General features: G+C 48.0%; 1 protein-coding gene across 4 annotated transcripts; it reads right to left on the bottom strand.

Moving 5' to 3' along the window:
- Positions 1–1955: 1955 nt before the first annotated feature.
- Psmd4 (proteasome 26S subunit ubiquitin receptor, non-ATPase 4) lies at positions 1956–11522 on the bottom strand. Of its 4 annotated transcripts, none has more exons than XM_052732274.1 (10): positions 11405–11522; positions 6216–6356; positions 4863–4977; positions 4237–4323; positions 3945–4013; positions 3598–3813; positions 3176–3284; positions 2901–3032; positions 2750–2817; positions 1956–2233 (listed from the first exon to the last, which is right to left on the bottom strand). In XM_052732274.1, exons 1-10 carry the CDS (start codon positions 11428–11430, stop codon positions 2063–2065), a joined length of 1134 nt encoding a protein of 377 aa, XP_052588234.1. In that variant the 5' UTR covers positions 11431–11522; the 3' UTR covers positions 1956–2062. The 4 variants fall into 4 exon arrangements, with proteins under 4 accessions (XP_052588234.1, XP_052588233.1, XP_052588236.1 ...); XM_052732273.1 differs by having other exon boundaries at positions 3167–3284; XM_052732276.1 differs by having other exon boundaries at positions 3167–3284; positions 11358–11456.
- Between the last annotated feature and the right edge of the window lie 6228 nt (positions 11523–17750).

Consider the following 17750-nt stretch of genomic DNA (forward strand, 5'->3'; position numbering starts at 1 on the left):
ACTAGACCATCTCAAGAGCCACAGAAATGTAAAAAGCAACTTGTCTATACATACAAGGAGTCAAGCATTCCAGCTCCCAAGTGGTTTCCTGTGTTTGTCTTGTTGTATTTTATGACAAACATAGGTTCAGTATTTCCTATTTGTCAGGTAATAATCACACTTTCAATAAACAGAGAAACCATGTGTGGCAGCCCACTAGGGAGGCTGAGGCAGGAGAATCTTCACTAGTTTGAGACCAGGCTAGGGTACACAGACCATCTCTCAAAAATTCAAGGGAAGCCGGGAGGTGGTGGCGCACGCCTTTAATCCCAGCACTCGGAAGGCAGAGCCAGGTGGATTTCTGTGAGTTCGAGGCCAGCCTGGTCTACAGAGTGAGATCCAGGACAGGCTCCAAAACTACAGAGAAATTTGTCTCGAAAAAACAAAAAAATTCAAGGGAGTTACATGAGTTCTGTATTCTATACCGTAACTTACCAGAAAAGCTACCTCAGAATTTGGCACCCTATGAAGACACACCATTTTTTGTGCCTTCATAGGAAGTCAGGCCTAAAGGACTCCTGGTCCTTGATGTCCTGGGCCACTGCTCAGATCTTCAAATGTGTCTCTACCTGCTTGAACTCACCCATCTCTTCCTTACTGGCTTTTTCAGAGAACTCAAGGGTCCCTCAGGAGCCTGCTCTGAGGTCACCAGAGTCTAGATCTTTCTTCCAACTCTGCTGTAACACCTGGTATATAGTTCTCTTTTATTGGATAGCATCTGTATTTATTGGTGGGGAGGCGGCACATATGTACATGGCATCTGAATGGAGATGAGAAAACAACTCTGGTCTCAGCTCCTCCTCACAGCTTTCTGTGGACTCTGGGGATCAAATTCTTGTCATTAGAGGTTAGAGATGGCTCAGCAGTTAAGAGCATTGGCTGCTCTTCCAGAGGACCTGGGTTGAGTCTCAACACCAGCAGCAGCTCACAACCATCTGTAACTCCAGTTTCTGGGGATCCAATACCATCTTCTGGCCTCCATGGGTACCAGGCAGGAATGTGATGCAGACATACATGCAGGCAAATGCCCATATACAAAAACTTTTTTTTTTTTTTGGTGTTTTCCAGACAGGGTTTCTCTGTATAGCTTTGTGCCTTTCCTGGATCTCACTCTGTAGACCAGGCTGGCCTCGAACTCAGAGATCCACCTGCCTCTGCCTCCCGAGTGCTGGGATTAAAGGCATGCACCACCACCACCCAGCTTTTTTTTTTTTTTTTTTTTTTTTTTTTTTTTTTTTTTTTTTTTTTTTTTTTTTTTTTTTTTTTTTTAAGATAGGGTTTCTCTGTGTAGCCCTGGTTGTCTTGGACTCACTCTGTAGACCAAGCTGGCCTCGAACTCAAGAGATCCACCTGCCAAGATTAAAGGTGTGATGCACCACCACCGCCTGGCCCATATACAAAAACTTTAAAAAAAATTGTTATCAGGTTTTCATGGCAAGTGCCTTTATCTGCTGAATCATTTGCCAGACCCCTTATAATTCTCTTTTGAACCAAGCATGGTGGCCCATGCCTTTAATCCCAGCAATTGGGAAGCAGAGGCTGATGGATCTCTGAGTTTGAGGTCAATTTAGTATACTTAATGAATACAGACCAGCCAGGACTACAGTGAGACCCTGTCTCAAAGATAAATAAATACATAACTAATAATTCTTTGACCTCTCAGACATAGACTGTTCATTACAAATCAGCTTGTCCCTAGACTGCGACCATGGTGCTGTTCTCTGTGCACCTCAGTGGCCCTGGGACCTAACAGTGGATCCACAGCAAAGCTTCTCTTAATGACAAAGGAAAGGAGTCTGAGGACCTGTCAGGGATGGAGAGGAGAGGAAGGAGCCATCTGCAGAGCAGGAAATGGAGGACATTCCTTCAGGTCAACTCCTCACATGCGATGCTACCACTACTTGAAGCAAAAGGGAAAAATTTGCCAAGCTTTATTCAGGTTGTAAAGGCTGCAGCTAGCACATCTAAGTCTATATCCAACCCCGTCTGTACAGTCCCCTGGCAGACTTAGCCAGCCCCAGTCTCACTTCTTGTCCTCCTCCTTCTTGTCCTTCTTGCCATCCTTGGTGGCCTGGGAGGCCAGAGAGCCCATTGCATTTCGAATGGCTTCATTGTTGGGATCCACGCCTGGAAGGTTCTCCAGGACACTCTGAAGGAACTCTGGGTCTTGCATCACATCGTAGTCATCCTCCTCCTGAAAAAGGACACCGTGAGCTGGGGTGCTGGGACAGGAGCACGATGCTGCCCACTCCTGACGGCAGGGGTGGGGTGTACCACCAAGGGAAGGGAAGGGACAAGGGATGGAGAGCAATGCCCACACATGGTGTGAGCATTACCAGAAGCACAGAAGCCCGAGACCTCTGCTAACTGGGCTCAGAGGATAAAACCTGACACCACCACATGAAGCTTTCCTGTAGGGCAACACTCAACACTCCTTTCCCCCAGACCTCTTGGGAGGAATCCTATAGAACTATCCAGATCACTCGCACTAGAAAATTCCAGGACAACGGAACACTTCTCCAATTAACTGTTACCTTGGCAAGGTTTACAGATTAAAAAAAAAAAAAAAAAAAAAAAATCACACATCTATGTCCCTCAAAGGCCTCGTTTGTGAAATGCTAGGGAGGAATGGCCCCAGCCCTAAAAGGCTGAGGATCTAAATACGGGGGATCTCAAACCTGACTGATCAGAGGTCACTGCTGGCCCTCACCTTAACTGGCTCCGATGTATCCATGGCTGAGCTGGCATCGATGTCAGCTGACTCTGCTTGACCAAACTCTGGGAAAGGAGAAACACATCTGCTCAGTGCCATCTCCTCACCATGACCTCTGCCAAGGCCCTGCCACACAGCCCTGGCTCACCTGCCCCCTGCAGGGACATCTGCATGGCGTAGGCAATCTGCTCCTCTTCAGTCATGCTGCTTAGGTCAGGAAGGCCAGCGCGGCCAAACTCCTGCTGACTGATGGTCATCTTCAGGAGGGCATCGTCTGAGTCTGGGAAAGGACAGAGGGCAGGGAAGACTTAGTGGACATTCCACAGGGCTGGCCGTGCCCCTCCCCAAGCCGAGCCCAGCCTTCCCCACTCCAGCTGGAAATGCCCCCCTCAGGCCCGGGACTTCAGAATCCACCTCTTTCACCTTCAGTCCCAGATGCAGCAATTCCAGCCTCGGCTGCAGAGGCCGCAGCAGCTCGCCGGGCCTCCTCCTCCTGCCGCTGCCGCTGCTCTTCCATAGAGACACGAAGGGCCTGGTGAAGACAAGACAGGTCAGCTACTGGGGGCTGCAGGCGACATGTGCCTGGAGGACACAGGAGGGCGCCTTCCAGCTTGTGGGAACGGGGAAGAAGCCATGATGCTGGGAAGTGCTACGGGAAAGAAGCTGGACGGGGCCTGGGCTTCATTAGGAAAATGAACGCGCTAGAGTCCTGCAGACAGAACCTCAGAGACAGGGAGTGAAAGGGTCTACGAAAACCAGAGCATGGAAGAGTTTAGGACTGTCTAGTCCCACCAGCTGGCTATCTGTAGAGAGAAGAACCAACCCCAGGGTCAGTATTTGCTTACTAGGGCCAACTCAGGATCAGCACTGGGATCTACTCCAAACTCAAAGTCACTGGCACCAAGACCCAGCATGGCACCGCCTTCACCAGCCAGAATAGGAGAACTGATGAGGGCATCAGCCAAGCTGGGCCCGGGAGGCACTGTCACCAGATGTGATCCGGTTCCGTCCTTGCCATTCAGTGTGTTCACAAAGGCCGTCAGCTTCTCTGTGTTCACCTCCTGCAGAGCAGAGAGCACAAGACAGACAGCTCCTTCACTCACTGCTCCTCACCGTCTCCAGAGGGAGCGGGGGCTGCCCTGTTCATAACCAAGTGGATCAGATCCCACGTCACCCTGCAATCCTGACTTACCTCTTCCCCAAAATTGATGATGTCAACATTCACTTTTTCTTTCTTGAGGCGTTTGGCTAGTTTCACCAGCTGGGAAGACAGGAGAAAAATGAAGAGATTGACCCTATGTGGAGAGGACTGAACTTGCCTCAGAAAGCGTACAGAAATCCAGCAGCCTACCAAAGGTCTGACACCACACTGAAATCACACATCCACCACCCCCAGATGCCGTGCCCAACCCCTCTGCCCGGCTCTAAGTCTTCAGACCCTGCCCAATGTAACCAGCTCCGCCTGAGGGTTGCCGCAGACTCACGTCCTTCTCGTTGTCCTCCACAGGGCTACCCACGAAGGCGATGATGCGCATCTTGTGGTTCTTACCCTGCCGGTGCTTCAGAGCCAGCTTGGGAAGGAAAACAAATTCCTCGTCAGCACGGGAAGCACCAAGTCCCTCCCTGGGTCACCCTCTCTTCTCCTTACAGGATCTAAGAACCTCAAGTCTACCATCTTTCCGCTGTGCCTCACTGGATCAAAGTGTAAGACCACTTCTCAGTTCTCAGACTTTCCCTTTACGTTCCTCACGTTCGTCTGTCCTGACCTTTCTATACTGAGTAAGCTTCCTCCAGGTCAGTGGTTCTCAACCCGTGGGTCACGAAATGGGTTGGGAGTTGAACGACCCTTTCACGGGGGTCACCTAAGACTAGCGGAAAACACAGATGTTTACATTACAGTTCATAACAGCAGTAAAACCACAGTTATGAAGTAGCAGTGAAATAATTTTATGGCTGGGGTCAGCCCAGCATGAGGAACTGTATGAAAGGGTCCAGCGTTAGGAAGTCTGAGACCCACTGCTCTCGGCCATCTTGCTCTATCTAGCTCTAGATTACAGTTCTGAAGAAAAATAGTCACTGATCCTCCCAGCAGGAAGCCAGCAGGACTCACATGGGCCACTCGGATGCCAGTGCAGAAGGTGATCTTCCCCTTGGGTTGGACGGTATGGAGCTTGGAGAGGATGCGGCCAGTGTCAGGGGTGAGTGTGGTCAGCACTTCACAGTCACTAGGTGCGGGCAAAGCATGGCAGTGAGTTCAGACCTCACACCCGCCACCCAACCACTCCCATTCTTCTCTTTTTTTTGGATTTTTTGAGACAGGGTTTCTCTGTGTAGCCCTGGCTGTCCTAGAACTTGCTCTGTAGACTAGGCTGACCTCGAACTCACAGAGATCCTCCTGCCTCTGCCTCCCGAGTGCTGGGATTAAAGGTGTGTGCCACCACCGCATGGTTATTCATGTTTTCTTTAGAGGCCTTAAAAACAACTTTTATCTTTAAGATAGGGTCTCCTGGGGGCTGGGGAGATGGCTCAGCGGTTAAGAGCATTAGCTGCTCTTCTAGAGAACCTGGGTTCAATTCCCAGCACCCACCCACATGGCAGCTCACAACTGTCTATAACTCAAGTTCCAGTGGGTCGGACTCCCTCTCACAGACATACATGCAAGTCAAACACCAATGCACAAAAAAAAAAAAAAAAAAAAAAAAAGATAGGGTCTCCTGAAGGACAAGATGGTGCACGCCTTTAATCTGCATGGGGTTGGCAGAGGCAGCAGATCTCTAAGTCTGATGCCAGCCAAGGCTATATAAGACCCTGTCTCAAAAAAAAAAAAAAAAAAAAAAACAAAACAAAAAACCTGAAGAGATAGTTCATTGGTTAAAAGCAGTAAAGCAGTTACTGCTCTTGCAGAGGCCCCAGATTCATTTTCCAGCTGTAACTCCTGTACAAGGGGATGTGAACCCCTTTTCTGACCTCTGTGGGTACCATGCATGCATACGTACATAGATGCAGGAAAAATGCATATAGATACATATAAAATACAAAATAAGTACATCTTAAGAAAGAAATAAAGAAAACCCGAAAGGTTAGGGCTAGAGCTAAGTGGCAGCGTACTTGCCTAGCACCCAGGAGGCCCTGGGGTCACCCTTACATGAAAAGGTTAACAGCTGAGCATGGTGGTGCAGGCCTGTAGTCCCAGAACCAGGAGGCAGGGGTAGGAGAGTCTGTGTGAGTGTAAGTCAGCCTGAGGTACATATCAAGTTTGCAGTTAGCCAGAGCAACACAAAAAACTGTGTGGAGGAAAAAAGTCAACAAGCCCTCCCCACCCAACAAGCTGTGCTGACTTTGGAAGGAGGTAGGAAACACAGGACGGGAAAAGCAGCCTGAGCTATCAACACAGGGCAGCCACCTACAAACCCTACACGGAGCACCACCCACCTTCAGAGCCCCACTCCTGGGTCCCACGTACTTGGCCAGTGTGATGAGGCCCACGTTATTCTCAGGATTGCTCCGGGTCTTGGAGTGACATACGATGTTGACAGCATCCTGCTGGGCCTGTAGCCGGGTGGGAAGGAAGTCTCCGTTCCGCATGTACTCACTGTTGTCCACACTGCCGGGTTAGGGGAAAGTGGGGGGGGGGGGGGGGGGGGATGACAACAGTGGAGGATTCCCGTGAAACACAGTCTACAGACAGGGGTCCCTCCAACACCTCCTGCCAGACACGCTGTGGTACAGCAGTGGCTTTCAGGCTTAGAACACAGAATCACCGGGAACTCTGTCTCACCAGTCAGGTGTGGCAGCACACAGCTATAATCCTAGAACTCTGAAGATGGAGCTAGGAGGATCAGAAGTTCATGGCCAGCCTCAACTACATTGTAAATTTGAGGACAGCCTGGGCTATATGAGACCCCCCCACACACCAAAAAAAAAAAAAAAAAAAAAAAAAAAAAAAAAAAAAAAAACCCAGAATCTAGACACTATGAAATATAGACTCCAGCTTCCCTGCCTTTTGGGGCGGGAGTGGGGTGGGGAAGGGGCTTAGTCACACAGTCTACCATTGAGCCAAATCCCTGGCCTGGGACCAACTCTTCTTTTTTTTTCCGTTTTTTGAGACAGGGTTTCTCTGTGTAGTTTTGGTGCCTGTCCTGGATCTCACTCTGTAGACCAGGCTGGCCTCAAACTCAGAGATCCACCTGGCTCTGCCTCTCGAGTGCTGGGATTAAAGGTGTGCGCCACCACCGCCTGGCCTGGGACCAACTCTTGATGACTCTTGAGGTCTAGGAGAGTTCTAGCCAGTGACACTACTTGTGCTAAGAAAAGGGAGCAGTGCCCAGAACAAGATACTTTACTCGAAAGTCAAACTCTGGCTCAGTGATAACTTTCTACACCTTATAAAAATTTATCTGAAAAAAAAAAATTTATCTGATAATAGAACCAAAAAAGGTAAGGGGGGTGATTTACTGAAAAAAAGCAGAAACAGGAACATCAGGTAGTGCTGAGGCCCAGGTTCATGTTCTCATTCTGCCACTTCCACTTCCTTTTTTACAACTGTATGTATGTGTATGGCCATTTTGTCTGCATGTATGTACTCATGTGCATGCCTGGTGCCTATGGAGGCCAGAAGCGGGTGTTGGATCCCTGGAACTGGAGTTACAGACGGTCTGAAACATGTCGATGCTGGGAATTGTCCCATGTAAGAGTAGCCAGTGCTCTTTTGACCACTGAACATCACTCGAGCCCCTGGTTAATTTTTTTCTCTAAGAAAGTGCTTATTTCTCTAAGGCCCACTCTTTCATTGGGAATTGGGTCTCTCCTCCCAGGAATCCACAGATTGAACAGGTCAAATCAAGTGGCAAGTCCAAATGTAAAAACAAGAGGCTGTAAGCAGGGTTTGGAGGAACAGCTACTAAGTGGGGAGATGGTGAGACTGTGAGGGGGCTTTAGAGAGGGGGAGAACACTGACAGACAGGCAACAACAAAGCAGGCGCCCTGTCCTCACAACCCCTGGGGAGGAGGGGAGCTCCCGGCGGAAAATGCAGACACCTTACCACCTATGCAGGCATCCCTTAAACACCACATTGTTGAGCCGGGCGGTGGGGGCGCACGCCTTTAATCCCAGCACTCAAGAGGCAAAGGCAGGCGGATCTCTGTGAGTTCGAGGCCAGCCTGGTCTACAGAGCGAGATCCAGGACAGGCAAAAAGCTACACAAAGAAACCCTGTCTCGAAAAACCACACTGTTAATGTTAATCCCAGAATTCCAGAGGCAGGAGGACTACAGGGAATTCCAGGTAGGGCTACGTATCAAGATTCTGTCTCAAGGGCTGGAGAGATGGCTCAGAGGTTAAGAGCACTGACTGCTCTTCCAAACGACTGCTCTTCCAAAGATCCTGAGTTCAATTCCCAGCACCCACGTGGTGACTCACAACCATCTGTAATGAGATCTGGCGCCCTCTTCTGTATACATAATAAATAAATAAATCTTAAAAAAAAAAAAAAAAGATTCTGTCTCAAAACAAAACACCACACTGCCAGCCCAGCTTTCCCTATCTCCAGCTTGATCTGAATGGGGTAATGTTATTTGTATTTCTTAGACCTGCTTTCCCTCAGCAGCATGCAATTCTCTCCTTCACACCCAAAATCATAACAAAACTGGACATAGGGTATTACCCAACCTTTCCATGACATCAAAATTTTAATACTGAACACAGCTAGGATGCAGTTCGGTGGCAGGGTGCTTGCCTAACATGAACAAGGTCCTGGTGTTCATCAAGCAATCCATCTGTCAAATACAGGACAGGCAACAGAGCAGGACTGCAGGCTCAGCTAATCAGTAAGTCAAAGAAAGAGGTTTTCTTGATTCCAGGATTTGGGAGCCAGCCTAGGCAACATACTGAGATCCGACCCCATCCCCTCCACACCTCTATCCCTCAACCTTAGTCTCCCTCAGAAACAGGAGGACCTTTCTATACAGAAGATGACACTGAACTGACGTTCCTGACTCGGCCTCCTAAGTGCTGGGATTACAGGTATGTACCAGCACATCTGGCTTGAGATAACACAACGAAAACAGAGCTCCAGTGAGCTCAAGGCTAGCCTGCTACCCAAGTGTGATACAATGCATAAAAACTAACAAGAGTCGCTGGGCAGTGGTGGCGCACGCCTTTGATCCCAGCACTCGGGAGGCAGAGCCAGGCAGATCTCTGAGTTCGAGGCCAGCCTGGGCTACAGAGTGAGTTCCAGGAAAGGCGCAAAGCTACACAGAGAAACCCTGTCTCGAAAAAACAAAACAAAACAAAACAAAAAAACAAACAAAAAAAAAAACACTAACAAGAGTGTGTGTGGGGGGGTTGGGGGCACACACGTTTCATCTCGGAACTCAGGAGGCAGAGGCAGGTGGATCTCTGTGAGTTTGAGGTCACCCTGGTCTACAAAGTGAGTTCCAAGACAGCCATGGCTATTACAGAGAAACCCTGTTTCAAAAACAAAAACCCAACAACAACAAAAAGAAACAAAGAAAAAAAGAAAGAAAGAGTCTGACTTAAGACTAACGTCAATACACATGTATTTTAACACAGCCCCCTACAGAAAACAGACGCCTAGAAATGAAGATCTGTGGAACAGGAGGGCTCTCACTATTCCATGCCTGGGCAGTCACACCGACAGCCAAAGTCTCTGGTCCTAATCTTTCCTTTTACATACCAATCTAAACTTTTTTGGGGGGAGGGGGTAATTACGTACTCCAAGCTGGCCTCACCTCGTGACAGTCCTGTCTCAGGCTCTCCTGTGCATGATTAGAGGTGTGGACCACAACACCTGGTCAGATCAATATTCTTAACCAATGCAAGTCTGTACAAAGGTCTGCCTCCATCACCCTCAGAATCTCCTCACCGAGGTACAGAAGAGAATGCAAGCTCTTCAGTCGTGATTTCTTCCTACAGTGATCCATCCCACCTTAAACCAACCATCTGTTAAAAAGTCTGAGGACTCCCCAAACGCCACGGCACTAGAGTACTCTATGCTTTATGAGCGCCATCACATATATCTTACCTACTTGTACTATGAGATACGTAACTACAACTCTCCCAGAATGTGCAAAAGGTTAAGTGCCAGAAAATAGACTCTGGATTCCAAATCTGTCTTCCTTCTGCTTTAACATGCTCTCTCCTAGAAGCGAACAACTTAGAAAACATAGGGCGTGAGATTACACTTTAATTTCACATGAACACCAGTAACTTTTAAGATTTATTTGTACTGTTTTTAATTGTATGTGTGCCTACAGAGGTCAAAGGCACTGGGTCTTCTGGACCGTCAAGAAGGCAGCTGTGTGGATACAATGTGGGTGCTGGAAACTGAACTCAGGTCCTCTGCAAGGTCAGCAAGTGCTCTAATCCACCAGGCCATCTCTCCAGCTGCATTGAGTAACTTTTAAGAGAAACATTTGGGTTGTACTTAAAATCACTTTTTATACTAAAACCTACTCATCATTTGCCTGAAATTCCAAGTTAGCTGGGCATTCAGGTTGTGCTGTTTTGAGACAGTCTTGCTAGGTAGTCCTGATTCATGGAACCCCCTGCCTCACCTCCCCATCGAGTCTGGCAGCATGCTCTACTTCAGCTGCCAATGCCAGCCAATCTCCAAAGGTAAACATGAGCCCGGTGACTCAGACTCATAAGCCTACATACTTGGGAGGTCGAAACAGAAGATTCCAAGCTCAAGGCCAGCCTATGCATTTTCTCGACTAAAGCTTCAAAGCCAGCCTGAGCTATGGTGTCAAAACTCCATCTAAAAAATAATGATGACAAATAATAAAAGCAATAAAGGGGTGTGGCTGTGGCTTATTGATGGAGCACAAATGTTCCCAGCATTTACAAGGCTCTGGATTCAATTCCCAGTATCTACAAAAACAAAACCCTTTTGTAGCCCTGAAAAAAACATATGTCCTTAGCTTTATTTTTTTTTTTTAATTTCTTCTTTTTTCAACTCATAATAAGGGACTCATCCCAAGTATGAAACTGATAGTTAATTCACTGGAGAACAGCACTGTCTTTTCATTTGACTCCTGCGTATCACGACCACTTAAATCACCCAAACTCCTTCCGACTCATTAAGAAATGAAGGACTCAGCCGGGCGGTGGTGGCGCACGCCTTTAATCCCAGCACTCGGGAGGCAGAGCCAGGCGGATCTCTGTGAGTTCGAGGCCAGCCTGGGCTACCAAGTGAGTCCCAGGAGAGGCGCAAAGCTACACAGAGAAACCCTGTCTCGAAAAACCAAAAAAAAAAAAAAAAAAAAAAAAGAAATGAAGGACTCTTTTCCCTAAATGCTGTTATAAGGCTTACGTGAGGAAAAGTACAGGAAAAGGCAACGGAGTTGGAGACGAGTGGATGGGGCGGTTGGCCTCTGCTCCTAATTCCTTTACCGGAGGCACGGAAGGCAGGGTCCGAGAACCAGGCTAAAGGCAGGCCGGTCTGGGAACCGGGTTCCGGGGCCTGCGTTCCTGGGCCGGGATGACTCAGGGAGTCGCCGGCCTGTCTCCCGCGGGCCCCAAGGCCACATATCGCCCGGCGGCCCCGTCCCCACCCCAGGCCCTAGGGCCTCGGCGCCATGCGCACCCGCGACCCGGACGCGCCCCCCGGGGGCCAGGTCCGAAGTTCCTCACCAAACCATAGTGCTCTCCAACACCATCTTGCCACCTTCCCTCTGCGGACCGGCTCCGGGACTGGCTAACAACAGCGCCTCCGATTGGCCGGGCGCTCGTCGCCAATCACAAAACTCGGCCTCCACGCCGCCCCGCCTCCGCGCCCCGCGATGCGTTCTGGGACTTGTAGGCGCCGCAGACGTGGACGGATGGGTAATCGGGTGAAGCCTGCTACCTTGCTGTGGAGTTAGCGCCTAGTCCCACAGCTGCTTACAGACGCTTGGAGAAGCTGTGAGTGCTCTGCACAGCTGAGCCTGGTGTCAGGGGTTAGCACTCCGCAGTCTGAGACAGTAGGGTTGTAATTTCCTCCTTCCTCTGCTTTTCTCTTTTATGTGGGTTTTTGCCATTTGAGAAAGAATGCCTGCAAATGTGCTGTGGAGCTGAGGCTGAATTCCTGGTCCCACGGCCTTCACCTTCCAAGGTACACCATCGTACCCAGATCTGAACTGCAGTTTCCAGGCCAACCTGGGCTACACAGAGCTACATAATGAGACTTTCTTAAACACACACAGGCGCCGCGCAAGCACGCACGCACTACTGTGGATGGCAGTTCGAGCATGACCTTTTAAAAACTGCCGGACCAGGCCGGGCGGTGGTGGCGCACGCCTTTAATCCCAGCACTCGGGAGGCAGAGGCAGGCGGATCTCTGTGAGTTCGAGGCCAGCCTGGGCTACAGAGTGAGTTCCAGGAAAGGCGCAAAGCTACACAGAGAAACCCTGAATCGAAAAACAAAAACAAGAAAGAAAGAAAGAAAACAAAAAAACTGCTGGACCAGTCATCACATTCTAACTCCCTGTTTGCCATTGCACTTCGTTCATCCAACTGTTATAAACACTTAACACCCGCCTGGCGGGGTGGCGAATGTCTTTAATCCCAGCACTGGGGAAGCAGAGGCAGGTGGATCGGATCTTTGTGAGTTCCAGGGCAGCCAAGCCTACAAAGAGAGTTCCAGGATAGCCAGGGCTACCCCGAAAAACCAAAAAAATAAGAATAAAAAAGTGCCGCAAGAGTGCCTCAGTGGTCAGATGCTTGCTGGGCATAACCAAGGCCCCAATTTTAACCTCTAACACCAAAACAAAACAAAACAAAACAAAACAAAAAAACAACCCCCACCAAAAAAAAAAAAAAAAAAAAAAAGAGTTCAGAATGATTTGGATTAATACCCTACAACCCAAGAAATACAACTGGAAATTCTAGTCCTGGTCTCTGTTGCAAATGCTTTCTAGTTTCCACTAATTAAACTTATTTATTTGTTCTGCTTCTTTTTTTCAAGACAGGGTTTCTCTGTGGAACCTTGGCTGTCCTAGTTCTCACTCTGTAGCCCAGGCTGGCCTCGAACTCACAGCCCTGTCTGCCTCTGTCTCCCGAGTGCTGGGATAAAAGGCATGAGCCACCACCGCCCGGCTTTGTTCTGCTTCTTTTATGACTGTAGTTTTTCTTTTTTTATAGGGTTTGTTTATTTTATTATTTTATGTGTAAGAGTGTTTTGCCTTCATGTATGTATGTGTACCACATGTATGCAGTGCCTGCAGATGTCCAGGGAGAATTAGACTCCCTGGGACTGGAGTTAGACAGTTGTGAACAGCCATGTGGATGCTGGGAATAGAATCTGCAAAGCAACATGTGCTCTTAATCATTGAGCCAACTCTCAAGCCCCCTATTATTTTTAGTTATCTGTATGTGTCTGTGTTGGGGTATGCACATATAAGTGCAGGTGTCCTCAGAAACCAGGTGTGGTGATATTGTGTTCCCCAAAATATTGTGCACCCTAATAAACTTATCTGAGGTCAGAGAACAGAACAGCCACTAGATATAGAGTGCAGAAAATGGTGGCACACACGCATTTAATCCTATCACTTGGGAGGCAGAGATCCATCTGGATCTGAGTTTAAAGCCACACTGGAAACAGCCAGGCATGGTGACTCACACCTTTAATCCCAGGAAGTGATGTCAGAAAGCAGAAAGGCATATAAGGCGTGAAAACCAGGAACTAGAGCTGGTTAAGCTTTTAGGCTTTTGAGTAGCAGTTCAGCTGAGATCCATTTGGATGAGGACTCAGAAGCTTCCAGTTTGAGGAAACAGGATCAGCTGAGGAATTGGCAAGGTGAGGAAGCTGTGGCTTGTTCTGCTTCTCTGATCTTCCAGCATTCACCCCAATACCTGGCTCCATGTTTATTTTTATTAATAAGTACTTTTAAGATTTGTGCTACAACCAGGGGTCAGTTTTCTTGAAGCTGGAGTGCATATGAGGCTCCATGGGAGTGCTGGGAACCAAACCTGGGTTTCTGCAAGAGCAGCCAGTGCTCTGAACCATGGAGCCCTTTCTCCAGCCCCTGTTTATTTTGTGTTTGTGTGTTTGCCCGAGTATGTGTGTGTTCCATGTGCATGCAGGTGTCCAAGTGCCATAGCGCGTTGTGGAGGTCAAAAGACAGCTGTGGATGCCAGATCTTTCCTTCCACCAGGTGGACCCCGACGATCAAACTCCATTTGTCAATCTTGGTAGCAAGTGGCTTCCCCTACTGAGTCATCTTGCTGGCCTATTAGCAAAGCTGTAATGATTATATTGGGATTGTGTCTTAGTTTCCTTTCCTATTGCCGAGATAAAATACACTGGCAGAGGAACTTAAAGGAGAAACAGCTTATTTCACTCACAACTCCAGGTTACAGTCCATCAAGGCAGTAGAGACTTGTAGCAGCTAGTCACACCATATCCACAGTCAAGAGAAGAGCAATAAGTGAACGCACATATGCTAGTTCTGCTCATACCTTTATATACTTATATACTTGTACAGTAAGCCTAGGACTCTAAGCCCAAGGAATGGTACCACCCACAGTGGGTGCTTCCCCCCACATTAATCAATGTAATTAAGATAATCCCTCGGGGGCTGGAGAGATGGCTTAGAGGTTAAGAGCACTGCTTGCTCTTCCAAAGGTCCTGAGTTCAATTCCCAGCAACCACATGGTGGCTCACAACCATCTGTAATGAGATCTGGTGCCCTCTTCTGGCCTGCAGGGATATGTGCAGACAGAACACTGTATACATAATAAATAAATAAATCTTAAAAAAAAAAAAAAAAAAAAAAAAAAAAAAAAAAAAAAAAAAAAAAAAAAAAAAAAAAAAAAAAAAAAAAAAGATAATCCCTCATGCCAGGCGGTGCTGGTACACGCCTTTAATCCCAGCACTGGGGAGGCAGAGGCAGGTGGATCTCTGTGAATTTGAGGCCAGCCTGGTCTACAGAGCAAGTTCTAGGACAGCCAGGGCTGTTACACACAGAAACCCTGTCTCGAAAAGAAAACAAACAAATAAACAAAAGTTAAAACTCTCAGGCCAGGCAAGGTAGTGCAGGCCTTTAATCCCAGCACTTAGGAAGCAGAGGCAGGAGGATCTCTGTGAGTTTGAAACCAGGCCAATCTGGTCATAGCAAGCTCCAGCCAGCCAGTGCTACATAAAAAGGCCTTGTCTCAGGCCAGGTGAATCCCAGGGAGATCTCTGTATGTTCAAGGCTGGCCTGCTCTACATAGTGAGTTCTAGGACAGCCAGGACTATGTAGAGACCCTGTCTCAAAAAACTAAAACAAACAAACAAAAAAGAAAGACCGTGTTTTGAAACCACAACAACAGAAAGTCCAAAGTGTCTTAACTCCAGCAGGGAAAAGCCAAATGCTGCAGCTCTAAGTGAGGCATCTGGAGCTTGCAATGTAATCAGCCGGACTCCAGAGGGCGTGGTAGCTCCACCACTCCAGCTCTGCCACCTGCAGCAACACAGCTCCTCTCCTAGGCTGTTCCACTCCGGAGCTGCTGCCCTCCTCGGCCAGCTTCGCACACTCCTGGCCATTTCCAGTATCCTGAGGTCTCCATTGCATCTGAAGTTTCGCCTTCACGGTGTCACACAATGACCTCCCAAGGGCCTCTCCAAGGTGACTCCACCTCAGGTGCTCTTCACGTCTCCCTAAATCTCCCATCTTTCATTTCTCCAGAACCAGTACCAAGGTGGGTGACATTACCAAGTTCTGATGTCAGTTCCCGTGTCTGTGTCCTTAACTATCAGCAGTGTGCTGACCTTAGGGAAACACTTTTCCTATGCGTTTGCTTTCAAGGGGCAGAGAATCCCTTGGGCTTTTTTTTTTAATTATTTTAATTTGTGTGTGTGTGTGTGTGTGTGTGTGTGTGTGTGTGTGTGTGTGTGTGTGTGTGTGTGCCACCTGTGTGCAGGTGCCTCAGGGGTCAGAAGGCGGCATTGGATCCCCTAGAGTTGGAGTTACAGGTGGTTATGGGTGCTGGGAACCGAACTCGGGTCCTCTGGAAGAGCAGCAAATGCTCTTTTCCACTAAGCAGCTCCAGGCTTTCTTCCTTTAAGTAAATTTGGATCCTGAGGAGTCTCTGATGAATGGGGCTTTTGTCTTCAGGACATTTCCTGGGGTCCCAGGGCAGCATCTGAGGCTTCTCCCCAGCAGTATCAATCTCTAACAATCACAGCCGTTTCATCAGCACCGGCTTGAACCCACTCCTGTCCTGAAGCCTCCAATGCCAGGCAAGCCAGTCCATCATCTCCCCATTCAACTTCACTCGGGTTCTCCAAACACAGGCAGAGTAAAGCCAGATTCCTGACCAAAACACCACAGTAATGGCCCCTACCCCGTTCACGACAGTCCCAAATCTCCTTTGCAACTTCATGAACCCGGAATCCACTCTCTGTGTTCTTATCTTCCAACTTCCCAAAAGAATGGTCCATAATACTTTCCCTAAGCTCTTAGCAGCTTTCCTAGCCCAAAGTTCCAAACTCTTGTACATCCCTCCAACATGATAATCCCAAAGGCCTAAAAGCCATGTGGTTGTGTTTGCTACAGAATTGGTTCTTGGAGAAAATGTAGAAGAATTTGGAACTTTGGGCTAGAAGAACTTTTGAATACTGTAAGCAGAGCTTAATGGGCCATTCTGACAGGAAATTGGGATGCCAGAAGACTGGGAGAAGAGTGGATTGTGGAGAGCTGGCTCATGTGGATTCTGAAAAAAACAAGTCTATTTAGATTGTGTTTCCATTATGGCTGTATTCTGCTGCATCCTGAGAACTTGAGTGAGACTGAATTTTAAACTTAGGAGTCTGGCAGAGGAGCTTTCATGGCAGATGTCTTAGCTTCTTTTCTTGTTGCTGTGATAAAATACAGACGCAGCTCGAGGAAGGGCTCACTTTAGCTCATTTCTTTGTGTTCTTGTTGTTTCTAGACAGGGATTCACTATACAGCCCTGGCTGTCCTGGAACTCACTCTGTAGACCTGGCTGGCCTCAAACTCACAGAGATCTGCCTGCCTCTGTCTCCTGAGTGCTGAGATCAAAGGTGTGTGCTGTAGTTGGCATTTTTGGGGGGCCACCTACCAGCTCCCAAATACAGACATGGAGATTTATTATTAATTATGAATGCTCGGCCTTAGCTTAGGCTTATCTCACTAGCTCTTTTAACTTAATTTAACCTGTTTCTATTCATCTACATTTTGCCTCAGGGCTTTTTACCTTTCATTCTGTATGTCCTGTTTTCCTGGTTCCTCTGTGTCTGTCTGTCTGGCCCCTGGCATCTCTTTTTCTTTCTTCCCAAGCCTAAATTCCTCCTCCTACTTACTCTCCCTACCCAAAAGTCCTGCTATTCCTCCTCCCTCACTATTGGGCATTCAGATTTTTATTAGACCAATCAGGTGCCTTAGGCAGGCCAGGTAAAACAGCAAAACATCTTTACATAATTAAACAACTGCAACACATCTTTACGTAGTTATACAAATATTCTGCAACATAAACAAATGCAACACATCTTTGCATAGTTAAACAAATATTCTGCAACAATGTGTACCTCCACTGCCCAGCTTAGCTCATTTATTATTTAACTTAACACACAGTTCATCACATGGCATCCAGTCAGGAAACAGAGGGAGGAAAGCATGCATGCTAGCGTTCAGTGTCTCTATTTTATACAGTGCTCACTGTTAAGAGGCGTCTTTCCAGCCAGGTGTGGTGGTGGTGCACACCTTTAATCCCAGCACTGGGAGGCAGAGGCAGGCAGATCTCTGTGAGTTTGAGGCCAGCCTGGTCTACAGAGTGAGTTCCAGGACAGCCAGGGCTGTTACACAGAGAAACCCTGTTTCAAAAAAACAAGAGAAAAGGACCTATAACTGACCCAAGGTATTTCAACACTTAACAATAAAGAGAACATAAGAAGGCAGTGTGGAAATGGAACAGCCTCCAGTAGAAAGTAGACTCTCAAAAGCCTGATGAAGAAAACATTCTGGGACTGGAGAGATGGCACAGCGGTGAAGAGCAC

The sequence above is a fragment of the Peromyscus californicus genome, unplaced genomic scaffold (genome assembly GCF_007827085.1).
Source record: "Peromyscus californicus insignis strain IS unplaced genomic scaffold, ASM782708v3 Scaffold_9__1_contigs__length_137607984, whole genome shotgun sequence".
NCBI lineage: Eukaryota > Metazoa > Chordata > Mammalia > Rodentia > Cricetidae > Peromyscus > Peromyscus californicus.